This window comes from Chiloscyllium plagiosum, chromosome 41 (assembly GCF_004010195.1).
Source record: "Chiloscyllium plagiosum isolate BGI_BamShark_2017 chromosome 41, ASM401019v2, whole genome shotgun sequence".
In the NCBI taxonomy this organism is placed as follows: Eukaryota; Metazoa; Chordata; class Chondrichthyes; order Orectolobiformes; family Hemiscylliidae; genus Chiloscyllium; species Chiloscyllium plagiosum.
The window spans coordinates 1,795,824-1,820,902 of record NC_057750.1 but is presented as its reverse complement, the minus strand read 5'-3'; the positions used below and the strand labels follow the sequence as shown (position 1 = coordinate 1,820,902).

The 25,079-nt window shown below is 40.2% G+C and overlaps 1 protein-coding gene across 3 annotated transcripts in view; it reads right to left on the bottom strand.

Moving 5' to 3' along the window:
• The window catches only part of LOC122542730 (protein Smaug homolog 1), a 91,336-nt gene that overhangs the window by 42,513 nt on the left and 23,744 nt on the right, over nucleotides 1-25,079 (bottom strand). For all 3 annotated transcript variants that reach the window (XM_043680711.1, XM_043680712.1, XM_043680714.1), the window contains exon 3: nucleotides 5,971-6,486. In XM_043680711.1, the coding sequence (XP_043536646.1) occupies nucleotides 5,971-6,486 (516 nt within the window). The remainder of the gene's footprint in view (nucleotides 1-5,970; nucleotides 6,487-25,079) is intronic.

The following is a 25,079-nucleotide window of genomic DNA, read 5'->3' as shown; positions in this document are numbered from 1 at the left end:
GCGGCGCTCCGGAAACTAGTGCTTCCAATCAAGCCTGCTGGACTATAACCTGGTGTTGTGAGGTTTTTAACTTTGTACACCCCAGTCTAACACTGGCATCTCCAAATCAGTCTTCTGAAAGGTCATTTTCTCCTTCTTCTCTCAAGTTACTGCTCCACCACTGGCAGTCTTGCTTCACCTGCCAGAGCTTTAAGCTCTGGAATTTCCTCTCTCAACCTCTGTGCATTTCTTTCCTCTTAAGATATTTCTTAAAACCGAACTCTAATCATTCTTCCCCAATACTTCCTTATGTGACTTATCAGGTTTTGGTTCATATGACTACTGAACAGTGCTTTGGAGCATTTTATTGCATTATAAATACAAGTTGATTTTTAAAATACCAATAAATAGATTGCCACAAGTTTTTAATATTTGCCATTTAAATTCTACAATATCAAATAGCAAGTATCCCAGCGAGACCTCTTCAGTAATTAAAACACAGCAAATAATAAAATTCACTGAGCTTTACTTAACATGCAGGAGTTCAAATCCAGTTACTAGAATTTTCACTTAGTACAAAAAAGGTTGGGCTTTGAATCAGTGGAGAAAAAAAGTTAGCCAATCATCTTTTCCTATTGCCTTAATCTTGACTGTGTCTTGGGATGGAGAGGGGAGAGCCAGTCTACAGCATTTTTCATTAGAATTGTTGTTTTACATCCCCCACAACGTTTCTTCCCCCTAATAAATAGCAAGCACCTTCTCCCACTCGGACTGCTGAAAATAGATGCATTATTCCCCAAAGGAGCAGAATTAATTTTATATCCCATAGAAATCTGTATGCTCAAAAATCATGGTCATCACTAGAAACTTCACTGACTAAATATCTCGGTACCAGTTTTCAGTTGGTAAATACAATAATAAATAATTTTTATAGAAATGAAGTGGATTAAATAATTCAAATCGGGGAAGGGGAGGGGAGTGAAAGGGTCTTCTCTCATTGAAGATTTTCCTCTCATTTTACCTTTTCGGTGAAAGCAATATTATTAGTTTACCTTCCTTCACAGGAACAGGGGAAAGTAAGGATCATGAAGGCAAGTTCGGTGATTAAAAGGAAAAATCCAGCATAACTGATTGCTTCCTAACTGATGTAATTCTGTTAGCCAGAATATTCAACTACCTTAATTATACATAATTTCTTCAGACTGGAGAATACAGCATATTAACAAGTCTCAAAGACAAGCCAAACAATCAATAGCAAGGCACATTTCCTTCAGTATTCAAACACAGTTGTGTCATCTCTGTAGATTCAAACTGTGAAACATGTAAATATGCAGCCAAAACAAACTGTTCACAAACCTCCACAAAAACAAAAATAAGCAGCATAATGGCTCAGTGGTTAGCACTACTGCCTCATAAGGTCACAGACCTGGTGAGAATGTGTACACGGTATGGGCAGGAAGGGAAAGAGTTAAGTTTTGAGTTTTGTGAAACAAAGCTTCAGCTGAGCATGACTCAGATCAGATAAGAGCTTGCAGTTAAAAATGGGGTGCTGGAGCCAAGGGTAATGGGTTAACAAGGTGGAAAAGCATTCATTATGTAGAAGTGTTCAGTATGTAAGGTCAGTTTAACAAGGTGAAAAGTATTCATTATGTGAAGCCAGTTAAGGTTAAGAACATTGAATGTGTAACAGCAGATGGCTTAATCTTTACTGTTGACACTTACTGATTGTAATCAATACATCACCCAATCAATATATATGTTGCCTTATCTGGATGCTCCTCCCTGTAAAATTACTATATATTTCGTTAAGAAACTGCTGTTCGAGAGAGAAGACTGAGAACTCATGTCCCCGTGCACATGAGTGATCTGTCTCTCTCCCTCCAGGGCCCAGAATAAAGATGAAGGAGGTAAAACTGTAGTGTCTGAGTGTTTTGCTTTGTTTTTGGGGGGTTTGGTTCCACCTCCAGGCAACTGTGCAGAGTTTCTCCCGGATGCTCTGGTTTTCTCCCACAGTCCAAACATGTGTAAGTTAGGTGGATTGGCCATGCTAAGTTGCTCCTCCAGGGATGTGCAGGTTAGATGGGTTAGCAATGGCAAATGTGGGGTTATGGGGATAGAATTGGTAGGGCGTGTTTATGAGTGGGATGCAGACTCGAAGAACCAAATGGCCTCTTTTCACACTGTCGCAATCCTATGATTCAATGAAAACAGATGAACATTATGACAAGATGTGTCTGGGATGAAACTATGGCATCACCATGTAAATACAAGTTAGTTGGAAACATTAAAACAGCTTGTGCACAATATTTTTTTAAAAAAAGACCTATAGGATGTATGAACAATTACTGTCATCATGTTAGAGTTTCACAAGAAGATTCTTCTCCCACCAACCTCCCCAAAAACAACTTTGTAAAAAAAAAAGAAAAGCACTTGGTCTGGAGTGGCCAGCATAATGCCAGTGTACTGCAGAGAAGCTACAATGACTTATTCATGTTCACCACTTTCTGATGATGGTGAAAGGTTAAGAGACTGGGATGTGTTATTGAAGGAAGGAGACTTCCCATAAAGATGGCAAATACACAATGTAAACACGAAGGTAGTCCTAGCAGCCTACGCAAAGCAGTGCTGCTAAAAGGCTTGGACCTCATTGCTTGGGTGAGATCACAGCTAGGGAATAATGCAGCATATGAATCATACTTCCCAAATTGGAAAAAAAAAGTCAATGGGTCACACGAGCATGATTTTCTTTTTAGTACTCTAATAGAGCAACAGAGACTGCAGAACGCTTTACACAGTAAGTGCTGCACTTGCCTCAATGTAATATGGGAGTAAGTATGGTATTTATATCACAGAAGAGAGCCATTAAGCTCAACAAGTTCATGATCATGATTATACTTCACTGGATTGCCAATGCTACTCTTTAAAAAAAGACAACAGCAATGCGGTTGATCTCTGCTTGACAATTCCCACTGGCACCGAAGAACGTTAACTACACATGTCCTTGCAGCATATCAAAATGACCAAATAAATGTTTTTACTTTAAAGGCTCATCTACAGGGACAATAATTATGTAGGGTAGTTAGTCAATTTCTTGCCCATCAAAAGTACTTGGTTTACACAGTAACTTGAGTAACTCAACACTTGTTACGTGCAAAAGTTGTGCATTCATAGTTACTATATGGTATATCATATTTGTGACTCGCTCAATCTACTCAGATATTCTGGCATGTTTTGAAAAAATCCCTATAGGAATGCAATGCAAAAATTGCACTTCTGGACTGTTGATGGCAAATCTAAGATAGGAGAGAAAAACACATGACAGCACTGGGACATCTGCATCTCTAGAGTGTGTTTCAGTACATACATTATGCACAAGAGAAAACCCTAATCAGAACTGGTCTGCTGCCAATGATTTCTAAACAGCGCCATCTCATCATAACTGATTAAAATCAATCATTTATTTCTACTTGTTTCATGTGCATGTCATTCACAGAACGTACTAGATGCATAATTTTATTTGACTGCATGGAGGAGAAAAACAGCTGTAGATATGTACTGCCTTCAGGCATTTTTGTTCTAATCTATATATAGGCTGACACTATTGGCACAGTTGAGCACTGAATATTCTCTGCAGCTTTTCCAACACACGTTTTCTATTATGTAACATTAAAACAGAAAATGTCTGTTGTAGATAAGTTATTTTCTCCCTCCTTTAGTACCCTCTTGGACCATATTTTGCCCTTCAGCTCCCAGGCCTTGGTCAATGCCAGTCAACCAAAAACAGAACAGCTTATAATAGTCAAAATAGATGGACATTCTTTGCAGGACTGCTGTCCTCGTTATGCTCCCCCTTCGGCCTATTCCAAGTGACACTGCCATGTTCATAAAGTCTGGTGAAATTCATAAACTATCCTATGGTGCAGTTTGCTGGAACAACTCGCTGAACTGCTTAAAATATTTCTACTGCTAAAAAAACCTTGAGAGGAGCAGATGGAACAAATGAATGATTCTTAAAATATGGTACAGCAGACAAGTTACTGGTTCAAAAACTTTTAGAAAAGCAGTTAGCTAGATTCTACCCAAGTTAACTCAGTATGTTTTAAAGATGCTAACCATTTTGCCGAGATCCAATTCTCAGTAGTGCACAGCACTCGTACCTTGCTATTCTTCATTTACGAACCTGATCATTACTTTTCATTATTAGTCACTAGATTGAGGGCCGAAGGGCCTTTAACTGTGTTGTTCTGTTCAAAAAACATTGGACAATTTTAGTAAGTGGTTCCAGTGCAGATACAAATAAATTAAACATTAGTATAAGCAGAGCTCAACATTAGCAGGCATTGAGTCACCACAAAATTATTAGTAAGCTACAACAACTGTGACTAAATAATTAATTGGCTAGAAAGTACATCAGGACACTCAGAGGACATAAAAGTGCCAGTAATCCAAGTTTTTCCTGTTTGTTTGATGCATAACTTTTATTTTCTGGGACAAAATTAGGACTTTTAATCATTGGATGGTTAAGCGTTACTCATATGTCTTTATATATAATGAACTATACAGTGAAAGTTTTTTCTTGCAGTAAAATAGTGAACTCTTAACCAGATTCCAGGTCACTAGAAAAATGAAGGACAAAGCTATAAAAACCTATCTTCACCCTGAACCTTTAGCAAAGCAAAATGCCATTACGCTCTTCACAGGATTGTCAGTAAAAGACTTCCACTGAGCGACACAAGGAATTTTTTTTAAAAAAGCTTAGTCAAAAAGAGTGGCTTTTAAGGATCCATCATGACTTAAATTAAGATTAGGCATACACAAGAGGTCATTTAGGAACAGAGAAATCTTTGAGAATTGGAGGATATTACATAGATAGGGAGAGGCAAGGACACAGACTTGAAAACCAAGGACCAGAATGCACAAGCCAGAGCATAAAATGCTTAGCCACAAGTGTTTTTGGGTACATGCAATGGGGACTCTTTATGGGAAGGCATTGGATTAGCGATATTATCGCTAGACTATTAGTGCAAAGACCCAAGTAATGTCCTGGGGACATGGGTTCAAATTCTACCATGGCAGATGGCGAGGTCTGAATTTTTTTTTAAAATCTGGAATTAGGAGTCTAATAATAGCCACAAAATCATTGCTGCTTGTTGGGAAAAACCATCTAGTTCATAAACATTCTTCAGGGAAGGAACATGCCACCCTTACCTATTCTGACTTACGTGACTCGGACCTAGAGGAATGTGGTTAATTCTTCACTGATCTTTGGAATGAACAATACATGCTGGCCTTGCCAATGATGTCTACAACTCATGAATGAATAAAAAAACTATAATCTGAAAGTGATTTTGCAAGGAGGGTAAGGCAGCTAATAACTGAAGATCTAGCACCAACGAAGGTGCTATAGGTTGAATGGCATCAGTTGTGCTGTAATACAAAGGATTTATAAGCCTTCGAGGCACTGATTCAGCAGTGTTTGAACTTAGTATGTCTTTCAGTTTGTATGCAAAAGCAATTTCAGAGTTATAGCAATTAAAAACGTTCAGCTAGTGTTACTGTTTCCAAATAATGCTAAGGAACCTTTGCTGGAAAGTTGTTACGTACAGAGAGGAGCATATCAGGTATCTCTATAATGAGTTTCACAATCAAACGTCCCACCATCATTTATGATATAGATATATGCACTAAGAATAAAGAAGATAGTCATGGACCTTTTGGTACACAGATTAGTATGGGTCAAAACAATGACCTTTTCCTAACACATTTGGCAGAGTTTAATGACTTACAATGCCAAAAAGCTTCAGAATTACCTAATAAAAGTTGTCTTTACGATGTCCATTTTTGTTGCGGGGGGCTATTCCACTCAACAAATTTATCTTTGGTAACTACAAGGTGACAACATATTGCAATCATACCAGAAACATTTAGATTAAGGCTTCAAGCATAAGCCATCTTTTGGGTTCAAACTTGATCATTAAATGTCTAAGTTACCTGTACTTGCATTGCTTCCAATGTTGTTGATAGCAGATGGCACCGATGCAGATGTATGCAGAGGCAAATGTCCATTCTCACAAGTCATTGGCTTGTCCTGCCAAGCAGGGACAGTTATGCACATGCCACTGTCTGCTCGACTCTGCCATTCATTTAGCTTGTCTTCAACATTCTGCCTTTGATTTTGGTTGTACACTCCTGTGTAAATAGAGTCTGCTGGGCTCACATTTTGCGAACTGTAGTTGGTTGAAATGCGTTCCTCCAAGTGGGTTAGCCATAAGGCTAGAGAACTCCGGTCATCCAGTGATGTGGCAGGATGGATTAGTGCATAGGATAACAGCTGTCTACTCTCTTCGATGAAGAGATTGCTATCGATGGAATAGGCCAACACCTTTTGGAGCAGTTTCATATATTCCGACTTTGCCTCCACATTCCCAGGCTGAAGTAAAGGAAGATGGGAAAGCAATTGTAGAACAACCTTTTCCTTTGGATCCTGATGCCATTGGCTGATGAAAGCTACAAAATGAACAAAGTGAAATTCAAATCATTTGAAATAAAGCTTTCTGCCATCACAAACTTTCAATATCTTTCAGTCACCCTCAAAGTCAATGCATTTTCGGCTCACATATGCAGTCAAAAGGCAGTATTTATCTGATAAATTTAAATTTAAGTTTCTGTATAAAAGGGAACTCTGGATTAGTGACTTGTTAAAAATTAATATTTAGATTGTTATTCCACTGTCTTTTTCACTGTAGTGCTGCAAATTATTTTTCTTTAGAGGTCTTGAATGAATCTGCCTCCATCACCCTTATAGGCAGGGCATTCCAAATTCAAACCCCTTGTAGTGTTACAAGATTTATTTCCAATTTGTCTCAAATTTGCAATTTTTGCTTCTCAAGTCTTCTACGAAATGGAAGGGTCCCTCCATCTGTGACATTTCCTTCCAATTTTGAACACTAATCAAATTTGCTCTCAATTTCCTCTTCTGAGGAAGACAGGCCAGCTTCTCCAATCCATACAGATAACTACAGTTCTTTACCTTGGAAGCATTCTTGTAAATCCTTTTTTTAAACACTGTTATGAATACATTTACAACCTTTTAAAAATGAAGTGACCAGAGCTGGACACAATACTCCAGCTGAGGGCAACCAGCACTTTAAAGACAGATGTTCACCACAACTTCCATGCTTTTGATCACTATGCCTTTATAAATAAATTCCAAGATTCCATATACCATATTAACCATTTTTTTCCAAACTGCATTGCCAGTAAGGTGCGCAGGCGTACTCCCAGAACTCTATGCTCCTGTGGCCACCTCTTGATCTTCCTGCCAAAATGCATCACTTCACATTTGTCAATATTAAGTGTCATCTGCCCAGCTATTACACAAACTCATAATATTTGCTGTTGTCTATCACTGTTGTCACAAGGTTCAGAAAACTTTCAGGTTTGGTGGCATAGCAAATTTTGAAATAGCTCCCCATTCAAGCCTAGGTCATTAATACAAAGAAAAACTATTGTCTTGGTCCTGTTAATAGCTCCCCAAGGAATCCCTCACCATATCTTCTTTCAGTCAAAAAAACATTCACCACTACTGCTCCCATCATTCATTCAACTTTGCATCCAAGCCACTATCATTCCTTTATTTCCATGGAGTCTGGCTTCTGACAGAACCTGTTATGTGACACTTTAATGTCTTTGGAAGTCTATGTGCACTACATCAAAATCCCTTCAAAGACCCTCATCATCAAGAAACTCAAGCAGGCTAGGTAAACCCAATTTATCTTTACCAAATACATGCTGCTTTTCTTCAATTAGTCCACTAAGTGACTTAATTTCATTGAACGTTTAGAAATGATAACCCAGGACAAAATTGAACAGATTGATTTTTTAGCCTGTGTATCCCTCATCCAGTAGTTTTCTATTATGTGCCACACTAAACAGTGACCTCCCAGGGAATTTTCTGCCATGGTAGGCAGGCTTTGCTCTATAGATCATGTACTTTGTTAAGATCAAGCAGTTAAGTATATTCTTGTTTAATAATATACACATATGCAAGCATAAGGATGAAGTAGAAAATAAGAACATTCTACAGATTACAATGGAGGAAAACCAATGAGAACTCTTCTCTACAAACTTGAGGGAAAATTAGAGGACTTCATTTTGGTTGATATTTTAATGATCTCCTCAATCAGACCGGGCTCATGTCAATTGATGTTTCAGGTATAAGCCCTTCAGAAATTCCTGATGAAGGGTTTATGCCTGAAACGTCGATTCTCCTGCTCCTCAGAAGCTGCCTGACCAGCTGTGCTTTCAAGCACCTTACTCAAACTCTAACCTCTAGCAACTGCGGTCCTCATTTTCTCCAGGCTCAGGTCAAACTAATGCAGAGTGAATAAAGCACAAAACTCAAAGCCATGCTTCAATGGCTGAACAGCTGGCTCTCTCTTGGTCAGCTAAGTTGTGAAATGCAAGATGAACGAAAAACAACCAACCAGTCTTAAACATGAAACTATTAACTGAATCAAGCCCTTATTAGAGAACCCCAATATATGAAGATAAACAGATTAACATCCTTGGGGTTACTACTGACCAGAAACTCAAACAGACACTCCACATGAATGCTGGGTACCACATGCTGGGTACAGAGTGAATCAGAACATAAAAATACTGTGGTAAGTAACTTATCCTCAACTCCCCAAAGACTATCATCTACAATGCACAATTCTAAAAGTGATGGAATACTCATCACTTATGTGGATGGGTGCATCCCCAACACAAGAGGTTTGACAGCATTCAGCGTTATAGCATCATAGAGCTGTACAGCATGGAAACAGATCCTTTGATTCAACTTGTCCACGCTGACCAGATATCCTAAATTAATCAAGTCCCATTTGTCAGCATTTGGCCCGTATTCCTCTTAAACTTTTCCTAAACGCATTCCAGATGCCTTTTAAATGCTGTAATTGTACCAGCCTCCACCACTTCCTCTGGCAGTTCATTCCATAAATGTCCACACTCTGCATGAAAACGTTGCCCCTCAGGTCCCTTTTAAATCTTTCCCCTCGCACCTTAAACCCTCTAGCTTTGGACTCTGCCTCTCCAGGGGAAAGACCTTGGCTATACACCATCATGATTTCATAAACCTCCATTAGGCTACCTCAACCTCCAACACTCATTGAAAAAAGCCTCAGACTATCCAGCCTAAAGGTGAATAAATCTCCAGCACCTAGAACTCTGTCGGGAGCTAGGGATGTGATTGCAAGGCCCCTTGCTGACATATCTGTATCATCGATAGTCACAGGTGAGGTGCTGGTAGACTGGATGTTGGCTAACATGGTGCCACTAATGAATGGTGGTAAAGAAAATCCAGGGAACTATGGACTGGTGAGCCTGATGTCAGTCGTGGGCAAGTTGTTGGAGGGAATCCTAATACACAAGATTTACATGTATTTGGAAAGGCAAGGACTGATTAAGGATAGTCAGCAAGGCTTTGTGCATGGAAAATCACGTCTCACGAACTTGATTGAGTTTTTTGAAGAACTGATGAGGGCAGAGCGGTGGACATGATCTATATGGACTTCAGTAAGGCATTCAACAAGGTTCCTCATGACAGACTGGTTAGCAAGGTTAGATCACATGGAATACAGCGAGAATTAGCCATTTGGATACAGCACTGTCTCGAAGGTGGGAGACAGGGTGGCGGTGGGAGGGTTACTTTTCAGACTGAAGGCCAGTGACCAGTAGTGTACCACAAGGATTGGGGCTGGATCCACTACTTTTCATCATTTATACAAGTGATTTGGATATGAACATAGCAGGCATAGTAAGTTTGCAGATGACACCAAAATTGGAAACCAAAAGAGAAAATGTTGGAAAATCTCAGCTGGTCTGGCAGCATTTGTAAGGAGAGAAAAGAGCTGACGTTTCAAGTCTAACTGACCCTTTGTCAAGTGTAGTGGACAACAAAGGAGGGTATCTCAGAGTACAACAGGATCAAAGAGTGGCAGATAGAGTTTAACTTTGATAAATGTGAGGTGCCGCATTTTGGAAAGGCAAATCAGAGCAGCACTTCATAGACCATAGACTCTAAGTGTGAAAACAAATTCTTCGGCTCAACAAGTCCACACCAATGCTCTCACCAGACACATTCCCCTAACCTATTACTCTACATTTCACCTGACTAATGCACCTAACCTATACATCCCTGATCACAAATGGGCAATTCAGCATGGCCAATTCACCTAACCTATATATTTTTGGATCGTGGGAGTAAACCAGAACACTCAGAGGAAACTCATGCAGGCACAGAGAACGTGCAAACTCCATATAGGCAGTCGCCAGAGATTGGAATTGAACCTGGGTCCCTGGCACTGCGAGGCAGCAGTGCCAATCACTGATCCATTGTGCTGCCCTGACTTATACACTTTATGGTAAGGTCCGGGTGAGTTCTGGTTGTAGGTTTGCTCGCTGAGCTGGAAGGTTCATTTTCAGATGTTTCATCACCAAACAAGGTATCGTCGTCAGTGAGCCTCCGGATGAAGCACTGATGGCATGGCCCGCTTTCTATTTATGTGTTTAAGTTTCCTTGGGTTGGTGATGCCATGTAGACAGGATAGTGAAGACTATATATAATATGCTCTCCTTTATTGGTCAGAGCATTGATTATCGAGTTGGGAGGTCATATGGCAGCTGTACAGGATATTGGTTAGGCCACGTTTGGAATATTGTGTGCAATTCTGGTCTCGCTACTGTAGGAAGAATGCTGTGAAACTTGAAAGGGTTCTGAAAAGATGTACAAGGATATTACCAGGTTTGGAGGGTTTGAGATATAGGGGCAGGCTGAATAAGCTGAGGCTGTTTTCTCTGGACAGGGGGCTGAGGGGTGACCGTATTGACGTTTATAAAATCATGAGGGGCATAGATAGGGTAAATAGACTAAGTCTTTTCCCTGGGGTGGGGAAGTCCAGAACTAGAGGGCATAGCTTTAGGGTGAGAGGGGAAAGATATAAAAGGGACCAAAGGGGCAACTTTTTCACATAGCGGGTGGTGCATGTATGGAATGAGCTGTCAGAGAAAGGGGAGGTTGGTACAAATTACAACATGTAAATGAAAACTAACCTTCCAGCTCAGCAAGCAAACCTACATCCAAAACATTTAAAAGGCATCTGGATGGGTGCATGAATAGGAAGGGTTGAGGGGGATATGGGCCAAGTATTGGCAAATGGGACTAGATTAATTTAGGATATCTGGTCAGCACAGACAAGTTGGACGAAAGTCTGTTTCCATGCCATACACTTCTACGATTCTATTTCCCTCCATCACCGTTGCACAACTCTTAGGCTGTCCCTCTTCCCACCATCTCCCCTCCAATGCTGCCCCCTTCCACTCTCTCCCATGATATATCTCTTCCCACCATCTCTTTCTCCCTCACCTCATTTAGTTTCTTTGAGCAACATTTTAGAAACTAAGCCTCAGCAGAAAATTGTTTTTATCTGTTCAGAAAAATCCTAAGTGAAGGAACAAAAAAGCAACTTTGTTGTAAATGTATAACAATTACACAGACTTTCCATTTAACACCAAATTTTATTTTACAAACTATGCTATAACTGCTTTATGCATATCACAAAATTCAAAAAGGCAGCAAGGCTGCAATCATACTACATTTACAAGTTTACCTACAGCCCAGATCTGCAATTCAATTTGGATTATTCTGTACCGTAAGGTTTCAATTTGAAAATCTAATAATTTTAAAAAATGGAAATGAAAGACGACCATAGATTGTTCTAGGTAAACTTCAAAAGAAATTCTGTATCCAAATATCAAACTTAAGCTTACCAACAAGGCTCCCAATCAAATCAGCATGGTCAAGGTCAGAACATTCACATCCTCGCACATGTTGACTGAATTGTTTCAAACTCTGAACAGCTTAATTGCAGAGCAGCTCAACAGTTTGAAATCAAAACAAGGTGATAAAATGCAATGGTATCAGAAGATAAAATGCATTTACTTTACTGCAACAGCAAATAAAAGTGATTAACTCAGTAATCATGATTGTATTAATAGGGGAAGGTCCACTCAGAGGTGCATAGGGAAAAGCAGGCTTAATACTTAGAAAGAGTCAGCCGAAGTTAGATGGGGGCAATACCCGAGCTCCCACAAAATGGTTTAGTTGCACAAGCAAAACAATTAAAATCAATTCCCCCACCCCGAATAAAGACACACATATACCAATAAGAGGCATTTCAGCAAGACAGAAGGAAATACAAAGTAAACAATAACCCCAGCAAGTGACATCACACCCCCCCCAAAAAAAAAGACATCTGAAGTAAGAAGAAAAAAGCACATGTAAAATAATCTCGCCCATATCTGCTTATTTTCCCTAATCCGTGTGGTATCATAGAATTTCTCCAGTCAAGCAGCTTGCATATTCTCATTTAAAACAGGTTTATTTGGAAGCACCAGCTTTTGGAGCACTGCTCCTTCATCAGGTGGTTGTGGAATACAAAATTTTAAGACACAGAATTTATAGCAAACGTTTACAGTGTGACGTAACTGAAATCATATATTGAAAAAGACCTGGATTGTCAGTCAAGTCTCTCATCTTTTAGAATGATCATGTTGGTTTCAGTTCTTTCATATGAAAAATCACAAAACTTTAAAAGTTACATTCTCAAGTGAACATTAACAATTGGTGTCATGTCAGCCCAGATAATGCATTTAAGGTGAGAGCTGTCCTGTGTGAGACTGTCTGTCCCACAATGGTCAGATTGACCCTAATCTAAAAATTGGATTCACAGAATCTTCCATGGATTCATGCAGTCTTTGAGCAAAGTAAAAATTTAGTTGCCTACAACTGCAATGGATGAAGTTCAGGGTCTGATGTGTATGGGATATGCCATCTAAATTAATATGTCCACGATTCTGGCAAGGATGAAGAAAATTGCAGACCAAAAATGAACACAATTTTCTCTGCAATTCAATTTGGATCATAATATCTATAGATGATTTAAGTTTAAACATAAATCACAGCCTAAATTATCTAAACTTTGGCAAAAACAAACTGTCTACACTAAATGTAGTTCTACAGGAACACAAAACAGGATCAGGCCATTCAGCAACTCCAGTCTGCTTTACCAAAACAGATCATGGTTGCTCTAAATATTGTACATGGATTTGAGGTGTAAAGATGAAGGAAATAAGAAAAAACAACATGACAGTTGAAGATCACAGCCTGCTTCATAATTCAGCAAGATGGCTTAACTTCTAATAGAATTCTACTTTCTCATATATCCCTTAGCATCTCACCCTGATCACGCTCTGAAAACATACTAATCCGTGTCTCAAATACAATCACTTACATCTTTAGAATAGAGAATTCCAAAGATTTCCAACCCTCTGTACGAAGACATTTCTCCTCTTTGTCCTAAATGATCAGTCTTCATCCTGAGGCTGTGATATCTTCGTTCTAGACTGTGCAGTTAAGGGAAGCAATTTCTCAACACTTATCCTGCTTGCCTCTCATAACTATATGTGCTTCAAATATGATACTTGCTCATCCTTCCAAACTTCATTCAACACTAATTCTGACTATATGACCACGCTGATCTAATGTTTCTTCAGTGCACCTCGAGGAATATATATCCCTCCTTGATCAGTGACGTCAAATTATCAAGTGTGTAGTAATGCATTTTAAATATGGTCTGAAAGGTAGTCATACAGCACAGAAACAGACCATTTAGTCTTACCAGTCCAAGCTGAGCATAATCCTAAAATTGCAACAGTTTCTTTACTCAAACTTCAATCTCCTTGCAATAAAGGCTAATGTACTATATGCCCTTTTAATTGCTTTCTATAACCATATTTTGGTTTCTTATGTATAAGAGGACAAATAAGTTACTCTCAAATGTTCGTATTCAAAGTCTCACGTGTTAAAAATGCTACTTTTGCAATCTACATAACAAAGCCATTAACTCCTATTCATCAAATTTAGCCTATCTGCCACCTTCTACCCAATAGGGTGGCATAGTGGTTAGCACTTCTGCCTCAGTGCTGGGGACTTGGGTTTGATTCCCACCTCGGGCCACTGTCGGTGTGGAGTTTGCACATTCCCTCCATGTCAGCGTGGGTTTCCTCCCACAGTCCAAAAGGTGTGCAGAGGTGGTGAATTGGGCATGCTAAACTACCCATTGTATCAGGGGCATTAGTCAGGGGTAAATGTCAGGGAATCGGTCTGGGTGGGTTAGTCTTTGGAGGGTCGGTGTGGCCTGTTTCCACACCGGAGGGAATCTAATCTACTCCACTGGTCTATATCCCTTTCCAGCATTTTTACATTATATGGTGTGCTTTCCCAATCAGCATTGTGCTGCCAGCAAACAGTGATATACTCAGTCCCCTCAATTAACTCATTTATAAATGAGACCACCCAAGCATGTGGTATATTGTCACACCCCACTTGTCATATTTTGCCATCCCATAAACATCCAATCTCATTTTCTGTCCATTAACTATTATTTCTCAAAGATTTTGCTCATTTTCACTTCCAATTCCATGATTTTATGTTTAGAAAACCCAATGCAGTACCTCATCAGGAGTGTTCTGAAAATCCAAACATGATTCCACTAATCAAAATTGCTTGTTATACCCTAAACAATACACTACATGCCCCTAAGATTGACTCTGGCTAACCATATGCAGTGCCCTTGCGATGTACAAATGTTCACCACTTTACTCTACTATTGATGGCATGCACAGACAGTCAAAGCTTTCTCTACTAACCTCTACTCAACACAATCACAAACCAAAACCAAAAATAAATAAATACATGTTTAAGAATTAGAGCATCAGACAATATGGAGAATTTGAAACCCCACTCCACTGCAGAAGTGGAGTGTGTCAAGGAAAAAAAAAGACACTGCTGTAGACGAAACCGGAAAACCAACACTTATTATTAATAATTCACTAAAAATGCAATTCAAACTAAAGGATTGTACAATGAAATAGGCACTTGCAAAAATGAAATTGAAGTTTAGGTATTTTTTACCTTTGTACAAAGTCTAGTTGGTACAGTTGCATATTTGAGTGAAATATAATTATTTTTACTCAAAAGCCAATGTTTGATTGGGAAGTCATGTCTCACTAACTTGATTGAGTTTTTGGAAGTAGTAACAGAGGATTGATGAGGGCAGAGCAGTGGACGTGACCTATGAACATCAGTAAGGCTTTTGACAAGGTTCCTCATGGTAGACTGGTTAGCAAGATTAAATCACATGGAATAGAGAGAGAATTAGCCATTTGGATACAGAACTGGCTCGAAGGTAGGAGACAGCATGGTGGTGGGAAGATTATTTTTCAGACTGGAGGCCAGTGACCAGTAGTGTGCCAAAAGGATTGTTGTTGGGTCCACTGCTTTTTTCATTCATATAAATGAATTGGATGTGAACATAGGAAGTATAGTTTATAAGTTTGCAGATGACACCACAATTGGTGCAGTGGACAGTGAAGAAGGTTACCCCAGAGTACAGCGGGATCTTGATCAGATGGGCCAGTGGGCCAAGGAGTGGCAGATGGAGTTTAACTTAGATAATTGAGGTGCTGCATTTTGGAAAGGCAAATCAGGGCAGGACTTATACATTTAATGGGAATGTGCTGGGGAGTGTTGCTTAACAAACAGACCTTCAAATGCAGGTTCACAGATCCTTGAAAGTGGAGTCACAAATAGATAGGATATTGAAGGCAGCATTTGGTATGCTGGTCAGCATAATGAGTATAGGAGTTCGGATATCATGTTGCAGCTGTACAGGACTTTGGTTAGACGACTTTCGGAATACCTTGTGTGCAATTCTGCTCTCCCTGCTACAAGGAGGATTTTGTGGAATTTGAAAGGGCTCAGAACAAAAGTTAAAAATCTCAACACCACATTAAGGTCGAACACGTTTATTTGGAAGGTACTCCACAACCACCTGATGAAGGAGCAGCACTCCAAAAGCTAGTGCTTCCAAATAAACGTGTTGGACTATAACATGGTGTTGTGTGATTTTTAACTTTGTACACCCCAGTCCAACACCAGCACCTCCAAATCGGGTTCAGAAAAGATTTGCAAGGATGTTGCTGGGGTTTGAGGTTTAGAGAGAGCCTGAATAAGCTGGTGCTATTTTCCCTGGAGCATCGGAAGCTGAGGGGTGACCTTCTGGAGGTTTGTAAAATCATGAGGGGCATGGTTAGGGTAAATAGATGAGGTCCTTTACCCAGGTTGGGGAGTCCAAAATTAGATGGCATAGGACGAAGGTGATTTAAAACTGCCCTCAGGGGCAACTTTTTCACACAGTGTGGTGCATGCATGGAATGAGCTGCCAGAGGAAATGGTGGAGGCGGGTACAATTACAACATTTAAAAGGCATCTGGATGGGTACATGAATAGGAAGGGCTTAGAGAGATATGGGCCAAAGGCTGGAAAATGGGACTCGATTAATTTTGGATCTGATCGACATGGATGAGCTGGACCGAAGGGTCTGCTTCCATGCTGCACATCTGTGACTAAGTATATTGTAGAGATAGCATGGTACAAAATAAATTTAAAATGCATTGCATCATAGCACAGCTGTAAGTCTCTAGACTGAGACTAAAAATAAACACAAATATACATTTTAGTGGCAGTCACCACAAGCCACAAACTTTCAAACTAAGTTTAATAGATGTCATACATGAAGTGCAGACATACTTAGTTTAAGATTGATACATACTTATTGGTTTTCTAAGAAAGAAGTGCCTTATTTCCATGACCATTTTGCATTCAGACTCCAATTCTGCTCTAAAATCAACCATTCAGACGAAAGATGGTCATACCCAAGTTTACGAGGTCTGGAATTTCATTCTCCATGTAGCTAGATGCACAATCTACAACATTATTATTTTGTCAGCCACTAAGAGAAAACTGGTTTACTGGAGAGGTTCTTAACATTCATTTACAAATCTTCAATATTTTATAACAGTAGCCATTTTGGAATTAGGGACAAGTATTAAAATTGCCAGTAGTCCTTGCTTGAAAATGACATCTACGTTAAGAGAGATTGCTTTCCCAGATGCTCCCTACAAAGGAATCCAACACAGCTCAGGGGTTTATACTTGGGTGCAGACCTATAACCCAAGAGAAATGCTCTCCCTGCTCCAACCTAAAGTTTAAATGCAAAAGTGCCTTGTGACATGTTTCAGGTCCAGATAACACAGACACTGAAATAATACTAAAATTTTCATCTGGCAGGATGCGAAATGTGGACATGTATGCACAACTTCGTTGATACATGCAGGGAAGCTAGTGCAATTTGAACTACATAGTCTGATGAAGTGTTAGTGGTTACAAGTTGATCACTTAATGCAGGGTTGGCAGAAATTTAAGAGGCCGAATTAAGGAAGTTCATGAGAAACACATTGGCTGAAGAAGTGATTCGCCCAATGGCACCAGTATACTAAACAGGTTAAAACACACAGGATTCAATCAGCAAACAGCTACATTCATTCATTGGGGATCTTCATTTCTGGACACTGAAGCACAATCATTTTGTAATTCAGTGCCAGTTACTATTGCATACTTATTTTAAAAAAAGGCTAAGAATACTTTCAAGGATCTAGAACAACCACTTCAGGGTAAACCGGTCTAGCCTTACTCTAACAGCAGAGAATATCTGAATCCTAGAAATGTATTTTTATTTATTCACTCATGGGATGTGGATGTCACTATTTGGGATAGCATCATTAATTGCCGTTGGATCCAACTTAGTGGTTTGCTAGGCCATTTCAGAGGTCAGAATGGAGTGTGGGGTGCTGGAAAAGCACAGCAGGTCAGGCAGCATCTGAGGAGCAGGAGATTCGATGTTTCGGGCATAAGCCCTTTAATCGGGATGAGGCATGTGGATCAGGGCTGAGAGATAAATGGGTGGGGGTTGGAGGGAGGTAGCTGGGAAAGCAATAGGTGGATGAAGATGAGGGAGAAGGCAATAGATCAGAGGGGGCAGTGATAGACGGGGGGTCCGGAGGATGGTACCTAGTTGGAGGCTTAGGAACTGGAATAATGTTAGGGGAGGGGAAGTGAGGAAGCTGTTGAAATCCCCATTTATCCCGTGTGGTTGCAGGTCCCAAGGCAGAATACGAGGTGTTCCTCTTCCAGGCATCGGGTGGTAAGTCAGAAGTCAGCTGAGAGGCAACTGTGGGTCTGGAGTCACATGAAGGCCAGATCAGATAAGGAAGCACTTTCGTTCTCTCAAAAGGACGTTAGGGAACAGGATGGTTTTTTAAAAAAAATCACAATCGACAGTGGTTTAATGGTTATTAGACTTTCAAATTTGGAATTTTAGAATAAATTGAATTCCACTTCTACCATCTACATTGGTGGGATTCCTTAATGGGTCCTGGGAACATTGCCTGGATCCCTGGATTACTAAGTTAGCAACACACATATCAGGAGAAAGTGAGGTCTGCAGATGCTGGAGATCAGAGCTGAAAATGTGTTGCTGGAAAAGCGCAGCAGGTCAGGCAGCATCCAGGGAACAGGAGAATTGACGTTTCGGGTATGAGCCCTTCTTCAGGAAGGCTTATGAAGAAGGGCTTATGCCCGAAACGTCGATTCTCCTGTTCCCTGGATGCTGCCTGACCTGCTGCGCTTTTCCAGCAACACATTTTCAACACACATATCAGGCCAATTCTGTACCACCTCTTCACCACCACCACCACCACTTTATAATCAGATATTTCAAAAAGATGCTAAATATTAAAGGCAGTAACAAAACTCCAGATTCTCCAAAAATTCCTCAGCATGATTGAGTTCAAGTCAGTTCTGACAATTTATGTAGTTCTGCATATTTGACATGCCTCATTTCATGTTTGTCACGACAGGGCATCAATACATGGAAAAGAATTATGTTGGAGCAAAATTCTCTATAGACATCTTGTGATAAAGATAAGTAAACATTTCCTGACAGACTAAGATCAAAGATGTAGCTAATTAAATACACGTTATTTTTACTCAAACTATAATTTTCTGCTCCGGCAGACACACAAAACTCATCTTTAAATAAAAGTACAATTTCCCCAATGGTCTACTGACAAGCTTAGTGAAAGGTGAAGTATAGAACCAAGACTAACCAAGTCTCCATGTTTGGTGCTGCTGGTTGGGTTGGGATGGGAAGAAAGGGTGGAGGTTGGTAGTAGGGTAGGGAAGTTACATTGGACTTTGATGCCTCCATTGCAGAGGAGGGGTGCAAATAATTTGTTTTAGATTTTTCAAAAGAAAAAATTAGTTTTTTCAGAATCTTATGGCCGAAGGATACCAAGGGTACTTTACAGACAGAATCTCAGAACTGTAGTCATTAGAATAATAGCAAATTTGAAAACAATTTGGGATATAGATCATAAGTGTTTCAGCGACGTTCAACAAGGGATAAATAAAAAGATCAGGGATAATGCATCATGTCTTTTCTGTATAGGGATCAATCACATCACCTAAGGGACAGGTTGGGCCTGGTTTAGTGTCTTATCTAAAAGACAACTCCTCTGACAGTGCAATATTCCCGCAGTACTGCACTGGAGTGTAAGTGTAGATTTTGTCCAACATTTTCTACCTCTGATTGTATTCCCAAATGGAGGGGATAAATGAAATAAAGGCTGCATCAAGGTTGTAAATTCTGAAGTATTTAAACTTATACTCTTTTCGTGTTATGGAATGACTTCCCAATGCAAAGTGCATTCAGTTGAACATTCACAGAAGAAAATCCAGTCAGTGAATCTTGTGAAATGTTTAACACGAGCAGAGGAGGGTGAAGCTAAAACTGAGTCAAAAAGGGCAGTTAAAGGCAGCATATCAAAGCAAACCACGGCTAGATGGACCCATTACCAGAGTCTTGGGTAAAGTAACACACTTAATTGCAATTTAATGGAATTGCACACTGACGTTTTGACTAGACAAAGCTTCAAGGCCATGTTCAGGATTCATAACATGTCCTTGTGTTGTTGGGCCAACGGAAGGCATGATTTAAAATACAAATATTTCACTCTGATGAGAGAAAGAGGAAAAAAAAAATCTATTAATTCACCTACCAGTGGTTGTCAGTACTAAACAAACACTGGTATGGATACCATATCAAAAGCATAAGTTCAAGTTACAACACTTGAAAGTTTACACAGCAATGGAAGCATAAAGCATTATGGCTCATTTTACTCCACTCTGCATCATCTGGAGGAGAAAGTGAGGTCTGCAGATGCTGGAGATCAGAGCTGAAAATGTGTTGCTGGAAAAGCGCAGGTCAGGCAGCATCCAGGGAACAGGAGAATCTACGTTTCGGGTATAAGCCCTTCTTCAGGAAGGCTTATGAAGAAGGGCTTATGCCCGAAACATCGATTCTCCTGTTCCCTGGATGCTGCCTGACCTGCTGCGCTTTTCCAGCAACACATTTTCAGCTCTGCATAATCTGGACACAATTTAATATAACTAAGAGTGACAGCAGAAAAGGAATGTACAAACATGGTACTTCTCAAAAGACAAGACTGAGAAACAATTTGTTATAGAGGAACCAGTGGTTGACAACTGATCAGAAATGGCAGTGAGCTGCTGTTCCCAATGAACCCACAAACAACCCCGGGCAAGAAATAGAGCTGGTATTCAACAGGTACTGTACTAATATCAGCTCCATTAAAAGGTCAGCAGAATGATGATAATCCTGCACAGAATGAGGCTGCTTGTGTAACAGTCCAAAATTTACAAAAGACCAACAAAGTTATAAACACACAATTAAATATATTCAATCAGATCAGAAGAGTCTTATCTAAAACAGTAAGATTGGCATTTTATTTAGTACCCCAAAGCATTTCACAATTATGTGCGAAGTGTTGTGTAATTGTGTGCCAGAGTAAAGTTGATACAGTGAGATCACAAAACTATCAAATGGGTTCAATGACTTGCTTATTTTCTTTTGGTGACTTATGCTGAAAGAGTTGCATTGACCAAGTAAATATCAGGCTAGTTTGTAGGAACTTGCTGTGTATGGGATGGCTGTGGAGGATTCATCATTAAACCAAATGGCAACATTGGAAGCATGGTAGCTAATGTGCATACATAACATTCCTAAGGCTTGAACAGAATATCTTTTTGTATTTGAAATGTTCTTGCCATGATGCTATCAGACCTGCTGTGTCTCTCCAGCATTTTCTGTGTTTGTTCCACATTAGGTAACCTTGATTGCTGAACACGTTGAGTCGCTTAACATCAGGAGGCAGCAGGTTCAAATCTGTGTCACTGATTATTCAATAATTAGGGTAAAGTTCAGGTTTCTTTCCGCTGGACAGAGCCAAACAACACAACTTCTGGGATACTAAAGCAAAATATGCCTTTATTCATTCACAGGACGAGTGTGTCAAAGGCGAAGCCAGTATTTATTGCTGATCCCTAATTGCCCAGAGAACAGTTAAGAGTCAACCACATTGCAATGAGTCTGGAGTCACGTTTAGGCCAGACCAGGTAAAGATAGCAATTTCCTTCCCTAAGAGGGCATTAGTGACCCAGATGGGGTTTTTCTAACAATTGACAATGGAGTCATGGTCATCATCAGACTCTATTCCAGTAATTTATTTAATTCAAATTTCACCATTTGCTTTTGTGGGATTCGAACCCAGGTCCCCAGAGCATTATCTGGATTAACAGTCTAGCAATAGTACCATTAGGCCATTGCCTGCCCTAAAAGAAAAAGATTGAAGATGCCATAATTTGAAATAAGAACAGAAAATGCTGAGTACATTCAGGCTCAGACAGCATCCATGGACAAACAGCCAGAGTCAACCTAACCCTAATTTTTAAAAAATGTTACAGGTAGGAAAATGGGAAGTAGGTCAAAATGGAAGGGAGCTGGAAATGTGTTGCTGGAAAAGCGCAGCAGGTCAGGCAGCATCCAGGGAACAGGAGAATCGACGTTTCGGGCATAAGCCCTTCTTCAGGAAGGGACACAAGGAGTTGCTTGGTTGAGATCTTGAGCACTACAGAAATAAATTTTGTTGAAGTTTAAACAACCTGTCCTGATGTGCACAAGATGTAACAGAGTTAAGTTGGTGGGGTGGGGAATTCTTTTATGCTGTATAAAAGGGAAGTGGTCATTGTTCGGCAACCTATTACTTGCCAACTAATAAAAAGAAGAAAGGAGATGATGTTGGGAGTAGACTAGGGAAATTAGAAGATTTGGAAAATGTTAAAGATCAACAGAAAGCTATAAAGAAAAGAAAGATAGATTACGACAGTAAACTCGTTCAAAATAAGACAGACAGCAAAGGTTTCTACAAATACATAAAAACGAAAAAGAACGGCTAAGGCAAACGTCTGTGCTTTAGAGGTTGAGAAAGGGGATTTAATAATGGGAAATAAGGAAATAGATGAGACATTGAACAGGTATTTTGTGTCAGTCTTCACAGTGGAGGACATGAATAATATGCTAGGAAATGACAACAAGGAGACTTCAAGTAGGTGAGTACCTAGAAACGATCATTATCATGAAAGTAGTAGCTAATGGAGCTAAAGATAGACAAGACTAATGGCCCTGATAGAATGCATCACTGGGTACTAAAAGAGGTGGCGGGAGAAAAAGCAAATGCGCTCATGATCATTTTTAAAATTCACTGGATTCTGGGGCAGTTCCAGCAGAATGACGTCACATTTGTTGTTTTCCCTTGCTTAAAAGAGGTGTAGACAAAAGGTGGGGAATTTTAGGCCAGTCAGCTTAACTTCTGTAGAGGCGAAAATATTTGAATCCATTATCAAGGCAGAAATAGCAAGACATCTAGATAGAGGCAGCATGGGTTCACGAAAGGCAGGTTATGTTTAACTAATTTACTGGAAGTCAATGAAGACATTACGAGTGTGGTGGTGTATCTTGATTTGCAAAAGACATTCAACAAAGTGTCGCATAAAACACTGCTGGCATAAGATAAAGGTGCACTGCATCACGGGCAATGTATTAAATTGGATGAGATTCCCTACATTGTGGAAACAGGCCCTTTGGCCCAACAAGTTCACACGACCCTCTGAAGAGTAACTCACCCAGACCCATTTCCCTCTGACTAATGCACCTAACACTACGGGCAATTTAGCATGGTCAATTCACCTAACCTGCACATCTTTGGACAGTGGGAGGAAACCCACGCAGACACGGGGAGAATGCACAAACCCCACAAAGTCACCAGAGGCTGGAATCGAACCTGGGACCCTGGTGTTGAGAGGCAGCAGTGCCAACCACTGAGCCACCATAGCATGGATCAAGGATTGGTTGACTAGCAGGAAGTAAAGAGTGGGATAAATTAGTGCTTTTTTGATTGGCAGTGACTAGTGGTGTGCCTCAGGATTCAGTGTTGGGACTGCAATTATTCACAATTTACACAGATGATTTGGAACCGGGGGCCACGTGTAGAGTGCCAAAGTTTGCGGATGACACTAAGATGAATGGGAGAGCAGAGGACTCAGTTTGCAGAGGGATACAGATAGTTTAAGTGAGTGGGGAAAAATCAGGCAGGTGGACAACAATGTGGATAAATGGTGAAGTCATCCATACTGGTAGGAACAACAGTCAAAAGGATTATTATTTGAACAGTTAAAAATTGCAGCATGCTGTGGTGCAGAGGGACTTGGGTATCCTTGTGCATGATTTGCAACAGGCAATTAAAGTGGTAAATGGAATTTTGACCGTCATTGTTGGAGGTATTAAGTTTAAAAATAGGGAGGTTGTATTGCAGCTATTTAGGGTGCTGGTGAGGCCACACCTGGAGTTTTGGTTAAAGGATGTACTGGCACTAGAGGGGACACAAAGGACGTTCATTAAATTGATTCTGGGATTGAAAAGGTTGGCTGAGACAGAGATTATATTCATTGGAATTTAGAAGAATAGGGGGGAAATGAAATCTTATAGAAGCACAAAAATTGTTAAGGGTATCGACAAGGTAGAAGCAGGGAGGTTGTTTTCACTGGCTAGTGAAGCTGTAAGAGGACACAACCTCAAAATTAGGGGGAGCAGATTTATGATTGAATTGAGGAGGAACTTCTTCACCCAAAGGGTTGTGAATCTGTGCAATTCCCTTGCCGGTGAAGGAGTTGAGGCTACCTAGTTGAATGTTTTAAAAGCTAAGATAATTTTTTGAACATTGAAGGAATTATGGGTTATGGTGATAGAATCATTCCACTTACCCATCCTATGATTCGAATGATTCTACAATCTTTTTGAATTGCGGAGTGAGCACGAAGGGTCAGATGGTCTACTCCTGATCCTGGTTTTTATAGTCAGAGATGTACAGCATGGAAACAGACCCTTCGATCCAACCCATCCAAATATCCAAACTCAATCTAGTCCCACCTGCCAACACACAACTCAAATCCCTCCAAACCCTTCCTATTCATATACCCATCCAAATGCCTCTTAAATGTTGCAATTGTACCACCCTCCACCACTTCCTCTGGCAGCTCATTCCATACCCATACCACCCTGTGTGTGAAAAAGTGCCCCTTAGGTTTCTTTTATATCTTTCCCCTCTCACCCAAAACCTATGCCCTCTAGTTCTGGACTCCCAGACCCCAGGGAAAACACTTTGTCTATTTATCCTATTCATGCCCCTCATAAGTTTGTAAACCTCTATAAGGTCACCCCTCAGTCTCCAACGCTCCAGGGAAAACAGCCCCAGCCTGTTTAGCCTCTCCCTGTAGCTCCGATCCTCCAATCCTGGCAACATACTTGCAAATCTTTTCTGAACCCCTTCAAGTTGCACAACATTTTTCTGATAAAAAGGAGACTGGAATTGCATGCAATACTCCAAAAGTGACCAAATCAATGTCCTGTACAGCCGCAACATGACCTCCCAACTCCAGTACTCAATACTATGACCAATAAAAGAAAGCATACCAAATGCCTTCTTCACTATCCTATCTACCTGCGACTCCACTTTCAAGGAGCTATGAACCTGCACTCCAAGGTCTCTTTGTTCAGCAACACTCTCTAGGATCTTACCATTAAGTGTATAAGTCCTGCTAAGATTTGCTTTCCCAAAATGCAGCACCTCACATTTATCTAAATTAAACTCCCTCTGCCACTTCT